Genomic DNA, 17,160 nt, shown 5'->3' on the forward strand with positions numbered 1-17,160 from the left:
ACACACATATGTGTGCGCGACACACACACACACACACACACACACACACACACACAGCCACACATACAGCATGGCATTTGGTAATAACTGTTTAAGAAAAATAATTATCTAAATCAAGTTCCTAGATTTAGTGGAATGATATTTTCCATTCTCAATCTTTTATAGCAATATCTATTATTTATGACCCTTGCCCACCCAATTGCCTTAGATTGCCCAAGAATGATTCTAAATCAGTGGTGTCACACTCAAATAGAAATGGGGGCCACTAAAGTGTATACAAGGAACCCTTGAGGCCACATATTGATTTAGGAACCACATATTAACATTATAATTTGGTTTGGCCACATTTGGGAGTATTATGGGCCATGTGTTTGACATATCTGCTCTAAATCATCTCTAATTTGTGTGTACTATTAGAACTTTGCTCCTATTCAGTTTGTCTTCTATGGTTTTCATTACCAATTTGAAAAGATGGTATTAAACCACTACAAAAAACCTGCTATGTACATATATGTATTAAACATTTTATTATAAATTAAAAATAAATTACACTCAAAAGTAAAAATCCAAATTGTGAGTTTCATTTTACTTCCACTTTCACTTAGAAAAAGATGTGTATTGAATTGAATTAGCAATTTAGACTGTCTCTCATAGTCTCTGAAACAAAACATACTCTGTATTTTTCAAGAAAGTTCAACAACCAAAAGTACATTTCTAAAATAAATAAACCAAGGCCCTTGGATCCAATTCACTTCATGTCCTAGGCATAGGGCCTCACTAACATTAACATTAACTAAATGAATTGAGTTCTCTAAAGATTTCTTAAAAATACTTTTGTACTTGACTATAAAAATTTTTTTCTCAATACTTTACTTTTCCCCTCAAAAATAATGAGACTTAGAATATCCAATGTTAAGCTAATAAACTACTATTCATTTATATTATTAACTTTGTCTTGAGAAATTACACTGCTTTTTCCATCAAAATATCAATATTTGGGAGAATGAATATAAAAGCTTTTATTAAGTATTTAATATGTGCAAGCCACTTGTATTAAGTTCTGGAGATAAAAATACAGAAAGCAAGATGATCTCTATCCTTAAGGACCATGATTACATTCAAATAGAGGAAGATAATTTATATTGATACACATGACAGATAACATACCTATATCATATAATATATCTTTATAATGTGGCTATATGTGAAATAGATATATCATTTCTATCATATCTTAAATATATATCATATATTTATATATACACATATACATGATATATATGGAAGTAGGGGCCACATATGAGGTTTTTTCATTTGGAAAATCATAAGTATGGTGAATGGAAACATGGGGCAATTGATTTGACATCTCTTTCAAAAAATGGTAGTGTTGATTTCATTACTGTGTCCAGACTTAAGAGGTAGAAAGGAAAGAAGGTACTCACAGTGGAGTGGCAAGAAAATGGACAGAATGTAATCAGGTAGACCTGGGAATAACTGGACATAATAATCTCTCAATGAGAATAACATTTGTAATTTTAACAGCTCTGTTAAATTATTAGAGGGGAAGTATTATAAAAGTTATCATATGTTTAATGATATTAAAATAGACAAGTAAAACTTTTCAAACATAATTCTAGTGACTTTCCTTATAAATTATATGAGGATGAAAAAAAATTATATATAAGAGGAGGTCATTCTCTTTCTCTTTCTCTCTCTCATATTATCCTCTATGCTCTAAGGTTCCAAATATTTATTACCACTCTCTTTCCAAGGTCGCAGATAATCTCACACTGGTCCTCAGGATTAAGTAAATTATCTCATGGTAATTTAAGAAAAGATTTGGGCTTTCAAAATTGATAGAACAATATTTGGAAAGAGCTCTAGAGCTAACCCAAACATAAAAGTTGATTATAATGAGGCTATTTCCTTATTATTTTTCTTTACCCTTTATCAATCTTTTTGACCTATGAAAATATAAATGTCATTGCATTCATTGTATTAGCAATGGATGTACCCATAGCATTTTTCTGTATGCTGAGCTTGACACAAATTTGGTCTCCACTGGTGTAAAAATGAAGCCTCCCATAATTTCCCCTCTCAGGGAGCTCAAATTATTCCAAGTAGTCAAAGTGCTACTGGATTTGATCTTTTTCTTGAAACTTCCTGTAATCGTTTTTCTAATCGATCCAATTTGGCCAGATTTTCCTTCAGCAACTTGCTATTTGGAACCAGTTGTAAGGCTTTTTCATAATAGCCTCTTGCAGAAACATAGTCTCCCTGTGGGGGGAAAAAAGAAGGGTTACATTCTGTTCCATTTGAGAAAGCCAATGTTAGAAATCAACATTATCTATACTCAATATTAATGTTTAAAAAAGAAAATATTACATATTACTGGCAATTTTATCTTTGTTGATGGACACTTTCCATGTAGAAAATGTAATGGAGAATGTGAAGAATTAAAAATCTGTTTTTCCATTGTCCCACTTATGTTTTTATTCTTCTATTAAGCAAGAAGTGATGATTTAGAGTAAATTATTTGCAAATTTGAAAGGTTTTTTAATCAGCACAATTTCTGCTACTGTTATTGTCTTTATTTCAAAATGTTTTCTTCTTATAGCATAAAACCAAAACAAAGGCAACAGCTGTGCTGTATTCATAGTCACAGAAGTAGTGCATCAGATAGTATTTGAACTCATCTGTCTGATTCCCAAACTATACTACTGCTATACCTCTATTTTAAAACTTAAAGTAAAAATAAACATATATGCATGTGTGTGTGTGTGTGTGTGTGTGTGTGTGTGTGTATATATACATATATACAAACTTAACTGTCTTCGTATGATCTATCCACTACCTCACTGTCAACCCTATTGTCTTCATGGTTTTTATTCTTGGCTTGTGGTCTGAACTGCCTTCTTTGTCTCTTCTCCATTCTCAATTTTAATAGTTAGATTTTCCCCTACTACTCTTTTGTATGCCCCTTTGTTTAAGAGGTCTCAGTTCATTCATCAATACTTGCCCTCTGCTCCTAACTCTTAACTCTAGACTTTCTTGTTTCTGTTAATGGAATTATGACATTGTTCCATTTACCAAGATTCAAGACCTTGGATTTGCAGATGGTTCCTCCTTCACCTTTAACATTCAGTCAGTCTCTAAATGAGAAATATAATCATTTATATAATGCCTACTATGTGCCAAACAATATGTTAAGTGCTTTTTACAAATATTCTTTCATTTGGCCTTGTAACCCTGGGAGATAGGTGCCATTATTAAAAGCAGACAAATGTTAAGTGATTTGCTCTAGGTTAATAAAGGCATATTTAAATTCAGATTTTCTTGAATTCAGACAAAGTACTCTATCCCCTGGGCCACCGAAGTATTTAAATTTTATAGATTCTATAACGTATCAATTTTTGGTCTCTTCTTTTCCACTATAAAATGCACAGTTATTTTGTTATCTCTATCTGGACTTTATAGTAGCCTACTAACATATGGGATATGGATATTTTAGGGGTAAGTGCTGGGACATAATAAAGAATAATGTATTTCTTTAAAAAGCAAAATAGAATGCTGGGATGTAATTTTTTTTAAAAAGATGAATTTTAACAAGGATGTAGAAAAAGCCCCACGTTTAGGCAACAATAACATCAACAACAAAATCATAAGTTCCTGAAGACGAGATGTCAGTTTAACAGCAGCTTTTATGGGAAATGCTCAGGGTATTTGGGTTGATTTTAAGTTTACTGTAATATAGCTGCTAAACAGAATAATTGATTTTAGACAACATTCACAGTGTCTGGATTACTGGAAGAAAAGGTTCCATTGCACTCTGCCCTGAACACCCTGATTATTTCCCAGAAATGTGGAAAACTATATCCTGTTTGGGATGTCACATTTAGGAAATTATATTTTTAAAAAACTGGAGATATGGCTGAAGGAATAAACTAAGGATATTTAATATGGAGAAGAGAAGATTGGGGAAAGGAAGAGAAATGACTATTGTCTTCAGGTGTTTATAAAGCTGTCATATGGAAGGGTGATCAGTTATTTTGCCTATGTAGTTTTAAAGGAGTGTGCAACTAGGGGGTACAGGTAGGTAGAACATTGGACTAAGAATCAGAAAGACCCATATCCACTTGTGGAGAAGGAAGATACAAGAAGACTAGAAAAGAAAGAGGGGACTAGCTTCTTAAGGCTTTGAATGCTAAAAAGAAGCTATTTGCTTCTGAAGGTAATATGAAATCACTGAAGTTTACTGAGTAGGGGAGGAGGTGAGGGTGACATTATCAGATCTTTATTTTAGGAAAATAATTTTAGTGACTAAATGGAGGATGTATTAGAGTAGGGTAGACAGATCCATCAGTAAGCTATTGCAATATTCAGGTGTGAAGTGATAAGGTCTTGTATCAGGGTAGTGGCAGTGTTAGGTAAGAGAAAGGGAGTGTATTCAAGAGAAGCTATAAAGGCAAAATAGGTCTTAAAAGACCTATTTTAAAGAAGAAAAATGAGATAGCAATTATGATTTGGGATAAGGAAACAGATAAAATAAATTCAATTTAATTTTTTTTAAAAAAGAAAACTATATGTTATATGTTGGTAACATAAATAATGAATTAATTGTAATACTTAGAATATGCTCCCAATAGCTTCTAAATACTTAAAGTCACTAAGTGAATTACAAGAAAAAAGAGTCAATAAAACAAACAATTTAAATTGAGGAACCTCAGTTTATCCCTACCAGCCCTTGATAAAATAAATTAAAAGCAAAAAAAGATTAACCAAAGGATCTGAACAGAATTTTAGAAAAATTAGACACAAAAGATGTCTGGTAATTACTAAATGAAACTAGAAAGGAGTATACATATTCTAAACTTGGTATGGCACCTTTAAAAAAACTGGAAACAATAAAATATATTAGAGGGCTACTGGAAAACTGTTAAAAATAATCTAGAGACTACATAATTAAATCCTAAAGAATTTCTGGGTAAAAGAGCAAATCATAGATATAATTTTTATTGAAAACAATGAAAATTTTATTGAAAATAATGATAATAATACATCATTACAAAATTTAAGGAATAGAGCCAAAGCGATTTTTAAGAAAAAAATTATATTCTTTTTTTGTTGTTGTTAACAAAAAGAAAATAAGAGTGGATTGATAAGAATGTAACTAAAAATGTTAGAAAACTAACAAACTGTTAAAAGCCCAATAAAAGTCCAAAATAGTTTGGCCAATGAGATAGATTTATGATAGAATGTTATAGAAGGAATCTTAGAGATTATATAATTCAAATTTATCAACTAAGGACCACACAGCAATATACAAATAGAACATAAGTTGAGATACATGCACATATATAACCTGTAAATAGCAAAGTCAATTATATCTTCCAACATTTATATTTTCAGACTATATTCATCATGTAGATCAGGGGTTTTTAATATTTGTGTATATGTGTCATGGATCCCTTTTACAATATTATGAAGCTTATCAATAATAATAGATTTTAAGAATAGTTAAATCAAGAACAATGTTTTTTAAATACATGAAATAAAATACAGAAAAGGCAAATAGAGAACTGATCTATGTAAAAGGAAATACTTTTTGCCACCTTGATATGTTCAATTCCACCCATGTTCATCCAGGCCTGTGCTTGTTCTGGGTTCAGTTGCACAGCTACTTGATAGCTCTAAATAAATAAGAAACAGCTTCAGGTCAGAAAGTAAACACGCAATAAAAGCACATTATAAACTCCTTTATTTATAGAAAATGTAAATTATTAATATAATTACCACAAATTAAGAGCCAATATTTCCATAAATGGCCTATTATATCTTTATGATTTTCTTACACTCACTGGATCACTTAAAGTCTTGCTAAGTATAAAGTGTGAGTAACTAAAAAGTGTAACTTCCCAGTAGAGTCATCTTTTAGACTCACAGAAACTGGACACTTTAGAAAATATAAGTGATTTTCATTATGGGATATTAATTTCCATTTGTCTTAATGTATAGAAATACTCTGCTTTTCATTTGTTTTCATTGTAGCTTGTAATAGTAGTAGTGTGGCACTACTAGTACTAATTAGTACTAGCAGAAGGAGCATTAAAGAATCAGAAGTGAAAGGGACGGAGAAGATTGTGTGCTTCAGTCTTACTCAAATGCTTACAACATCCCTAATAGATACTTATCTAACCTTTGCTTAAATATGTCTAGTAATAAAGGAAATCATTCAAATTTATCTTGCTGGAATTTTGATTCACTAGCACAGAGTTTTAGCTTAATAAATAGTTGTTATCTACCTACCTGCCTATTATTTAGAATGTCTAATCCCTTCTTCCAAATAGTAATTCTTCAAATATAAGAAGGCAGCTATTAAATATCTTTATTGATTTCTTACCATTCTGATCATCCTCTGGATGCACTTTAGTTTGCCAAGTAGATATAGTTAGTCTGATCATAGCAGATTTCTAATGAGACTATAATTTTCCTTGTTCTACATGTCCCAATATTACATTAGCTTTTTTAAAAAGCAAATATGTAACACTGTTTTGTCATATTTATCATGAACTCAGCCCTTCCAATCTTTTTCAAATGTCTTATTGTCAAGTCTGACTTAATTTACTTTGTTCTTATACAACTGATTATTTTGAAGTTTAATGAAATGCTTTAGATTTAGGAGGGTTAAACTTCATTTATTTTGACTTTACCTAAGATAGTTTAGCTTATGTCTTCGCCTATTGATAGTTACTAAAATTAATAACAAGGCAATACAAACAAAACAATATTGTAACTAATACATTTCATTCTTCACAAGATAAGTGACTTTGACTTTCATTCATATATATATATATATATATATATATATATATATATATATATATACACATATATATATATATATATATTCCATAACAAATTGAATATAATCAAGTGAGATTATATTTGCAAAAAGCAATTTCCAAACTTTAAAGCATTATATAAATGTTAGTTAATGTTGTTGTTGTCATCATTATTTGTCACCTTCAATACTCAGGGCAGTATTCTATATATGCTATATGTGTTTGATAAATCCTTGTTGAATGAAATGTTAAGAAAACAAATTCAAATCAGGGATGTATTTGAGAGAGAAAGAGAGAGAGAGAGAAAAGAAGAGAGGAGGCAAGGCAGACAGGCATGTAGGAAAGAACACACTAACTTATAAAGAGTAAATTCTGAGGGGTTGGAACAAAAATGGCTGAGAGGACAAACACTTCATTCTGAGCTCCTTTCTACCCTCACTTACTAATTACCTAATTCAGCCTTAGAAGTAGTGGTTGACTGGTAGAATCCATGAATATTGGGAGTACAAGAAATTGCCAGCTGAAGATAACTTGGAAGATTGCCAGAAAAGGTTTGTCCTGATTAGGGCGGGAGGAGGCCAGTGCAGGCAGGGAGGCAGAACACTGAGGCTAGCCATGCTGAGCAGACGTGGGGCAGGATGCAATCTTCATGGGCAGAGAATTTGCAGGGAGAACTCTACAACAGGTTAGCCGCTCTGCTTTGGTTGCAAAGCAGTAGATCAGCAGAGAAGTTACACAAATGCCAAAGGTAGCATATAGCCTGATATGCCAGAGTTTAACAGGACCTGGCCACACCCACTCAGCACTGGGGGTGACTCAGCACAATCACAATGCAGCTGCACAGCCACAGTCCACGTGGGGCTCTGCGCAGAGCAGTTGTACTTCCAGCACAGTGGGGTTCTGCCCAGGACAATCACACTTCCTGCACAGTGGGGTTCTGCCCAGGACAATCACACTTCCTGCACAGTGGGGTTCTGCCCAGGACAATCACACTTCCTGCATAATGGGGTTCTGCCCAGGAAAATCACACTTCCTGCACAGTGAGGTTCTGCCCAGGACAATCACACTTCCTGCACAGTGGGGTTCTGCCCAGGGCAGTCACACTTCTGCACAACAGGACTCTGCCCAGGACAGTCACACTTCCACAGCAGTATGGCCACTCTTCCTAGCCTGTTCCCAGCACAGCTACTATCTCTGTCCCTGTTCTGTAGAGGAAGCTGAGAACCTCCTTGCCCTGAAGACAGACCCTAAAGACTTTTTAAAAAATGAGTAAAAAAGCCAAGCCAGCTCTAAATACAGATAGCTTCTATACAGAAAGAAAGCAGATTTCCAACTTTGAAGAGACTAATAGCAGACACTTTCCAGACAAAATCCCAAAGTGGGATATAACCTGATCCCCATCACACAAGGCTCTCCAAGAAGAAATTAGAAAAGATCTTAGAAAGTTGGAAGAAAAATGGAGGGAAAGAGAATCTCTGCAAGAGAGCATGGAAAAGGCATATAACTCAGTAAAAGAAAGATTTGATAAAGTAGAAAAAGAAAATAACTTCCTGAAATGTGAAATGGAAAAGATAAAGAACTCCCAGGGAAACAGAATTTGTGAATTAGAAAACATAAAGAACTCTTAGAAAAGTAGGATTTGTAAATTGGAAAAGATAAAAGAACTCCAAGGAAAGCAGGATTTGTGAATTGGAAAAAGAAAATAACTCATTAAAAAAAATTAGTGTAGTGGAAAAAAATTTCATAGAGCAAAACAACTCATTTAAGAACTCAATTGGACATGTACAAAAAGAAGTAAAAAAAGTTACTGAAGAGTATGATTCATTAAAAATTAGAACTGAAGAAATAGAAATGAACTTCTTGAAACATCAAGAATCAGACAAGCAAAACCAAACAAATGAAAAAAAAATAGAAAAAATGTTAAATATCTACTTGGAAAAATAACAGACCTGGAAAACAGATCTAGGAGAGATAATCTGAGGATTATTGGACTTCCTGAAAATTATGATGAAAAAAAGAACCTAGACCTAGAACTAGATTGTACAGGAAATCATCAAAGAGAACTGCCCAGTTGTAGAAGAATCAGAAGGTAAAATAGGCATTGAAAGAATTCATCAAACACCTTCTGAAAGAAACCCTCCCCCCAAAACTCCAAGGAATATTGTGGCTAAATTTCAGAACTATCAGACTAAGGAAAAAGCAGCCAGAATTTTTTCAATTCAAATACCAAGGAACCACAATAAAGATAACTCAGGACCTAGCAGCTTCCACATTAAAAGATCAAAGGGCCTGGAATATGATATTTCATAAGGTAAAAGAACTTGGAATGTAGCCAAAAATAAACTACCCAGCTAAGCTGAGCATTTTCTTCCAGGGAAGAAGACAGACATTCAAAGAAACAGGTGAAGTCCATTTATTCCTACTGAAAAAAACTTTTTTTTCTAAGAGCTAAACAAAAAATTTGACTCCAATATAGGACTCAAGAGAAGCATAAAAGATAAAAAGAACTCTTGAGAACTGTATTTCTGTTATGGGCATACATAAAGAGCGCATGATATAATTTGATTATATAATTACACAGTTATATATTGATTATATAATACAAAAAAAAAGGGAATATTATCAGAAAAAGGGAAAAGAGGATTCATGCATCCCATGAAGAGGCAAAGGAAACCTATCATATCTGAGGGAATTAAGGAAGGGAAATTGTGTGAATCTTACTCTCACCAAATTTGGCTCAAAGAGAAAATATTAGACATATTTGGTTTACACAGAAACTTCTTTCACCTCACTAAAAAGTGGGAGAGGAAAAAGGAAAAAGAGTAGGCTAAATAGAAGGGAAAACAGAAAAAATAAAGGAAAGGTATAAGAAAGGGGGAGAGACTCAAAGGGGGTGGTAGGGATTCTAAAGAGGGAGAGCTGCATGAGGCAAGTGGTGTCCATAAGTTAAATACTGGGAAGGTGGGTAAGGGGAGGAAAGGAAAAGTATAATCTGGGGATAATAAGATGGCAGAAAATACAGAATTAGTAGTTTTAACCATAAATGTAAATGGGATGAACTCTCCCATAAAGCAGAGGAGGATAGCAGACTGGATGGATTAAAAACCAGAATCTTACAATACATTGTTTACAGGAAACACATTTAAAGTAGGGTGATACATACAGAGTAAAAGTAAAAGGCTGGAGCAGAATTTATTATGCTTCAGGTGAAGTAAAAAAAGCAGGGATAGCCATCCTAATCTCACATCACACAAAAGCAAAAATTGATCTAATTAAAAGAGGGAAGGAAACTATATCTTGCTAAAGGGTAGTGCAGACAATGAAGCGATATCAATACTAGACATATATGCACCAAATGGTATAGCATCTAAATTCCTAAAGGAGCAGTTAAAAGAGTTGCAAGAAGAAACAGATAGCAAAACTATATTAGTGGGAGATCTCAATCTTGCACTCTCAGAATTACATAAATCAAACCACAAAACAAATAAGAAAGAAGTTAAAGAAGTAAATAGAATATTAGAAAAGTTAGGTATGATAGAACTTTGGAGAAAACTGAATGGAGACAGAAAGGAGTATATTTTCTTCTCAGCAGTTCATGGAACCTATACAAAAATTACTATATATTAGGACATAAAGATCTCAAAATTAAATGTATTTGAAAGGCAGAAATAGTAAATGCATTCTTTTCAGATCACGATGCAATAAAAACTACATTCAACAAAAAGCTAGGGGTAAATAGACCAAAAAGTAATTGGAAACTAAATAATCTCATCCTAAAGAATGAAAAGGTGAAATAGCAAATCATAGACACAATAATTTCACCCAAGAGAATGACAACAATGAGATAACACACCAAAATTTGTGGGATGCAGCCAAAGCGTTAATAAGGGGAAAATTTATATCTCTAGAGGCTTACTTGAATAAAACAGAGAAAGAGAAGATCAATGAATTGGGCAAATTAAAAACCCCCGATCAAACACTAAACTTGAAATTCTAAAATTAAAAGGATAATAAAACAAAGTAAAAAAAAAAACTATTGAATTAATAAATAAAATTAAGAGTTGGTTTTATGAAAAAACCAATAAAATTGATAAACCTTTGGTAAATTTGATTAGAAAAAAAGGAAAATCAAATTGTTAGTCTTTTTTTTTTTAATAACTTTTTATTGATAGAACGCATGCCAGGGTAATTTTTTACAGCATTATCCCTTGCATTCACTTCTGTTCCAATTTTTCCCCTCCCTCCACCCCTTCCCCCAGATGGCAAGAGTCCTTTACATGTTGAATGGGTTGCAGTATATCCTAGATACAATATATGTGTGCAGAACTGAACAGTTTTCTTGTTGCACAGGGAGAATTGAATTCAGAAGGTATAAATAACCCGGGAAGAAAAACAAAAATGCAAGCAGTTTATATTCATTTCCCAGTGTTCTTTCTCTAGGTGTAGCTGCTTCTGTCCATCTTTGATCAATTAAGGCTCTCTTTATCGAAGAGGTCCACTTCCATCAGAATACATCCTCAAACAGTATCATTGTTGAGGTATATAATGATCTCCTGGTTCTGCTCATTTCACTCAGCATCAGTTCATGTAAGTCTCGCCAGTCCTCTTTGTATTCATCCTGCTGGTCGTTCCTTACAGAACAATAATATTCCATAACATTCATATACCACAATTTACTCAACCATTCTCCAATTGATGGACATCCTTTCATTTTCCAGCTTCTAGCCACTACAAACAGGGCTGCCACAAACATTTTGGCACATACAGGTCCCTTTCCTTTCTTTAGTATCTCTTTGGGGTATAAGCCCAGTAGAAACACTGCTGGATCAAAGGGTATGCACAATTTGATAACTTTTTGAGCATAGTTCCAAATTGCTCTCCAGAATGGCTGGATGTGTTCACAATTCCACCAACAATGTATCAGTGCAAATTGTTAGTCTTAAAAATGAAAAGGGAGAACTTTCCACCAATGAAGAGGAAATTAAAGCAATAATTAGGAGTTACTTTGATCAACTTTATGCCAATAAATTTGATAACCTAAGTAAATGGATGACTACCTTTAAAAATATAGGCTGCCCAGATTAACAGAGGAAGAAGTAAATTGGTTAAATAGTCCCATTTCAAAAAAAGAAATAGAACAAGCTATTAATCAACTCCCTAAGAAAAAATCCCCAGGACCAGATGGATTTACATGTGAATTCTACCAAACTTTAAAGAACAATTAGCTCTAATGTTATATAAACTATTTGAATAGGGAATGAAGGACTGCTACCAAATTCCTTTTATGACACAGACATGGTACTGATACCTAAACCAGGTAGGTTGAAAACAGAGAAATAAAATTATAGGCCAATCTCCATAATGAATATTGATGCTAAAATCTTAAAAAAGATATTAGCAAAAAGATTACAGAAAATCATCCCCAGGATAATACACCACAACCAAGCAGGATTTATACCAGGGATGCAGGGCTGGTTCAATATTAGGAAAACTATCACCATAATTGACTATATCAATAACCAAATTAACAAAACCATATGATCATCTCAATACATGCAGAAAAAGTATTTGATAAAATCCAACATCCATTCCTATTAAAAAACACTTTAGAGTATAGGAATAAATGGACTTTTCCTTAAAATAATCATTAGTGTCTATTTAAAACTGTCAGTAAACATCATATGTAATGGGGATAAACTAGAACCATTCCCAATAAGATCAGGAGTGAAATAAGGTTGCCCACTATCACCATTACTATTCACTATTGTATTAGAAAGGCTAGCTTCAGCAATAAGAGTTGAGAGAATAAAGGAAGTAGAGCAGGTAATGGGGAAACCAAATTATCATTCTTTGCAGATGATATGAGAACCCCAGAGATTTTACTAAAAAGCTATTAGAAAAAATCCATAACTTTAGCAAAATTGCAGGATACAAAATAAACCCACATAAATCATCAGCATTCTTATATGTCACTAACAAAATCCAACAGTTAGAGATAAAAAGAAAAATGCCATTTAAAGTAACTGCTGATAGTATAAAATATTTGGAATCTATATGCCAAGGGACTATATGAGCAAAACTATAAAACACTTTCCACAAAAATAAAGTCAGATCTAACCAAGTAGAAAAATATTAAGTGCTCTTGGATTGGTTGAGCGAATATAATAAAGATGAGAATACTCCCTATACTAATATATTTATTTAGTGCTATACCAATCAGACTCCCCAAAAACTATTTTAATTACCTAGAAAAAATAACAAAATTCATCTGGAAGAACAAAAGGTCAAGACTTTAAAGGGAACTAATGAAAAAAAAAAATCAAATGAAGGTGGCCTAGCAGTACCAGATCTAAAACTGCGTTATAAAGCAGTGGTCACCAAAACCATTTGGTATTAGCTAAGAAATAACTAGTTGATCAATGGAATAGGTTAGGTTCACAGGACAAAATAGTCAATAACTTGAATAATCTAGTGTTTGACAAACCCAAAGACCCCAGCTTTTGGGATAAGAATTTACTGTTTGACAAAAGCTGCTGGGAAAATTGGCAGAAACTATTCATTGACACTTAACACTTAACACTGCACACCAAAATAAGGTCAAAATGGGTTCGTGATCTAGGCATAAAGAATGAGATTATAAATAAATTAGAGGAACATAGAATAGTTCACCCCTCAGACCTGTGGAAGAGGAAGGAATTTATGACCAACAAACTAGAGATCATTATTGATCACAAAATAGAAATTTTTGATTATATCAAATTTAAAAGCTTTTGTACAAACAAAACTAATGCAGACAAGATTAGAAAGGAAGCAATAAACTAGGAAAACATTTTTACAGTCAAAGGTTCTGATAAAGGCCTCATTTCCAAAATATATAAAGAATTGACTCTCTAAAAAATCAAGCCATTCTCCAACTGACAAATGTTCAAAGGATATGAACAGACAATTTTCAGATGAAGAAATGGAAACTATTTCTAGTCATATGAAAAGATGCTCCAAATTATCATTAATGAGAAAAATGCAAATTAAGACAACTCTGAGATACCACTACACAACTGTCAGATTGGCTAAGATGACAGGAAAAGATAATGCTGAATGTTGGAGTGGATATGGGAAAACTGGGACACTGATGCATTGTTGGTGGAATTGTAAATGCTTCCAACCATTCTGGAGAGCAATTTGGAACTATGCTCAAAAAGTTATCAAATTGTGCATACCCTTTGACCCAGCAGTGTTACTATTGGGCTTATATCTTAAAGAGATATTAAAGAAGGGAAAGGGACTTGTACATGTAAAAATGTTTGTGGCAGCTCTTTTGTAGTCTCTAAAAACTTAAAATTGCATGGACGCCCATCAATTGGAGAATGGCTGAATAAGTTGTATTTTATGAATGTTATGGAATATTATTGTTCTGTAAGAAATGACCAGTAGGATGCTTTCAGAAAGGCCTGGAGAGCTGAGTGAAATGGGCAGAACCAGGAGATCATTATATACTTCAACAACAATACTATATGATGATCAAATCTGATGGATATGGCTCTCTTCACAATGAGATCTGTTCCATTTGTTCAATAATGAAGAGAATCAGCTACACCCAAAGAAAGAACTATGGGAAATAAGTATGAACCACAACCTAGCATTTCCAGCCCCTCTGTTTTTGTCCACTTGCATTTTTGATTTCCTTCTCAGGTTATTTTTACCTTATTTCTAAGTCCGATTTTTCTTGTGCAGCAAAATAATTATATGGATATGTGTACACATATTGTATTTAACATGTACTTTAACATAGTTAACATGTATTGGTCTACCTGCCATCTAGAGGAGCGGGTTTACCTGTCATCTAGAGGAACAGAAGGTTTTGCAAGGGTCAATGTTGAAAAATTACCCATGCATATTATCTTATAAATACAAAGCTATAAAAAAAACCAGTAAATTCTGAGAGCAGTTCAGATGCAGCCTGAAATAGTACATTTACTGTGTCTGCTGAGCCATATGCTGATCAATGAGATTTTTCAATCAATGGCTAAATAAGCAACATATATATTTTTAAAGGTATAAGCTGTATAGCTCTCTTTATGTGTTTATGATAAAGAAAGAGACAAAGAGAAAAAAAAGAGAAAGGGAGAGGAAGAGAGGAAAGTTGAAAATTTATCTAAATTATATATGCATCATATTCTGCCTTGATCAATGATTTCCCTACAATAAAAAAATTACCTGACTAATTCTTCTTATATTCAGGTATATTTAGCTGTGTGTGTATTTGTATGTGTTTGTAAAAACACACACACACACACACACACACACACACACACACACACTCTCCTATACACAAATGCAAATCTATTTATTTTTAAGAGGGGGCATGACATAGGGGACAAATTTTTAGGTTTGGAAACAGATCCTAAATTCAGATCCTATTCTTGAAAAACTAGATGTATGATTATAATAATACTGAAGCTCAACATACTTCAAGGAATATTCTAGAACTTATCTAAATTATGTATAGTTTACAATTTGTCATCCTGGAGGAACTTGCTATACTAAGAGCTGATAATCCCAGATTCTTCACATAAAATTGTATTTTTGTTTGTATTTAAAATTATGATGTTAGGTTATTATAACAGATTTCCATTGTAAGTGGAATAGGCAATGGATGCTTAATTTTTCCCTGAAGAGAGAAATCAGTTTGGGCTTAGGTAGACAGAAAAAGCTATTTATGGTGGAGGTTGAACTTGAAATGAGCCTTAAGGATGGATATAATTCATAAAGGCGGAAAAGAAGGTGGATAAAGTGTTTGGGGGAGGGATAATGGAAAGAGAAGAGCCACAAAGACATAATCTGAATATTTAAGACATGTAAATGGGATTAAATTAATTAATCCAATTGTATTGTAAGCACTCATACAAGTAAGTAATTGGAAAAAAAGTTGGGACCAAGTTATGGAGGGCCTTGAAGATCAAGCTAGAGATGATCAGAATCGTTTGATTCTAAGGCACTATTGAATCTTCAATTATGACTTTAAAAAATACATTGAGTTATGTTTATTTTACTTATTATACATTATATATCATATTTATGTAATCATACTAATTATATTTATTAGGCCAAAAATGGGAAAAATGTATTTAAGAAGCTTTATTCTCTTTAATTTCAAGCATTTGAAATCCTATTAGTGTAGGTACTCTTTCACCAATTCAGATCACAACTCCTCTATGATTGAAAGGATGTTTTCTAATAGTTGCTATATATGATTAAAATACCTACAAAAATTTAATGAAAAGCCTCCACAAACTCACCTAGTATAATTCTTTAAAAATAAATATAGCATATCAAAAGAATTGCAAAATCTCTCCACCATAGGTGAACATGCCAGAGCTAGAACTGGGCTCTGCCTCCTTGCCAACAACATCCCTACTCTGCCATGATGCATTAATGGAATTTCAATTCATTATAATCACTGAACTCAAAAAATGGAGCATTTGGCTATGTTCAACATACCTCAAATGCTTTATCAAGAAAATTCTGTTCTCTTAGTTGGTTTCCTTTTGTGAAGAAAAGCTCAGAAATGACTTTAGGATCCTTTGGCTTTAGTTGGAGAGCTTTATCTATAGTTTCTAGTGCCTAAAAAAAGAAAAAAAATAATGTAAGAATTCTCAATTGCATAAATCCATTTAATGTAGCTTATTATTTACGTGCCTATAGCTTCTAGTGCCTAAAAAAAGAAAAAAAATAATGTAAGAATTCTCAATTGCAAAAATCCATTTAATGTAGCTTATTATTTACGTGATATTTGTTTGATACTATTGAGCCTAACTTCTTAAACTTCTTAAATTGTGGGTTGTGACCCCATATAGAGCCATGTAACTGAATGTGGGGGTTATGAAATGGAAAAAAATTTTAAAAGCTCTGCTATATAGGACAATGAATGTCAAAAGACCCAGACACAAAATCTTAACTTTGCCTCTGACAAATGATCTGATTTTCAGAAAGTAACTTCACTTCCCTGTAACCAGTTTTATAAACTGGTACTATTTGAAATATGTGAGAAAAAAAATTTTTACCACATAGCTAACTTCTGTATAGTAATTCCTATATGCCAGTCATTGTTCTAAACACTTTAAATTATATCTTTTTTGATTCTTACAATAATCTTAAGAAATATGTGTTATTATCCTAAAGAGGAATGTTATCTATAATTTTTAGATGGGGAACACAAAGCAGATAGAAATGAAATGATTTCCATTTAGCTAGTAAGTATCTGAGATCAAATTTGAAATCAAGTCTTCTTAATTCCAGGGCCAGTGTTCTTTTCATTGTA

At 32.9% G+C, this 17,160-nt stretch overlaps 1 protein-coding gene across 4 annotated transcripts in view; it reads right to left on the reverse strand.

Moving 5' to 3' along the window:
• Positions 1–504: 504 nt before the first annotated feature.
• TMTC1 (transmembrane O-mannosyltransferase targeting cadherins 1) overlaps positions 505–17,160 on the reverse strand; it is a 261,821-nt gene continuing 245,165 nt past the window's right edge. For all 4 annotated transcript variants that reach the window (XM_051961108.1, XM_051961109.1, XM_051961111.1 and 1 more), the window contains 3 exons: positions 16,341–16,463; positions 5,613–5,690; positions 505–2,277 (listed from right to left, as the gene is read on the reverse strand). In XM_051961108.1, coding sequence (XP_051817068.1) covers positions 2,125–2,277; positions 5,613–5,690; positions 16,341–16,463 — 354 coding nt within the window. In that variant the 3' untranslated portion in view covers positions 505–2,124. The remainder of the gene's footprint in view (positions 2,278–5,612; positions 5,691–16,340; positions 16,464–17,160) is intronic.

The sequence above is a fragment of the Antechinus flavipes genome, chromosome 5 (genome assembly GCF_016432865.1).
Source record: "Antechinus flavipes isolate AdamAnt ecotype Samford, QLD, Australia chromosome 5, AdamAnt_v2, whole genome shotgun sequence".
NCBI classification, from domain to species: domain Eukaryota; kingdom Metazoa; phylum Chordata; class Mammalia; order Dasyuromorphia; family Dasyuridae; genus Antechinus; species Antechinus flavipes.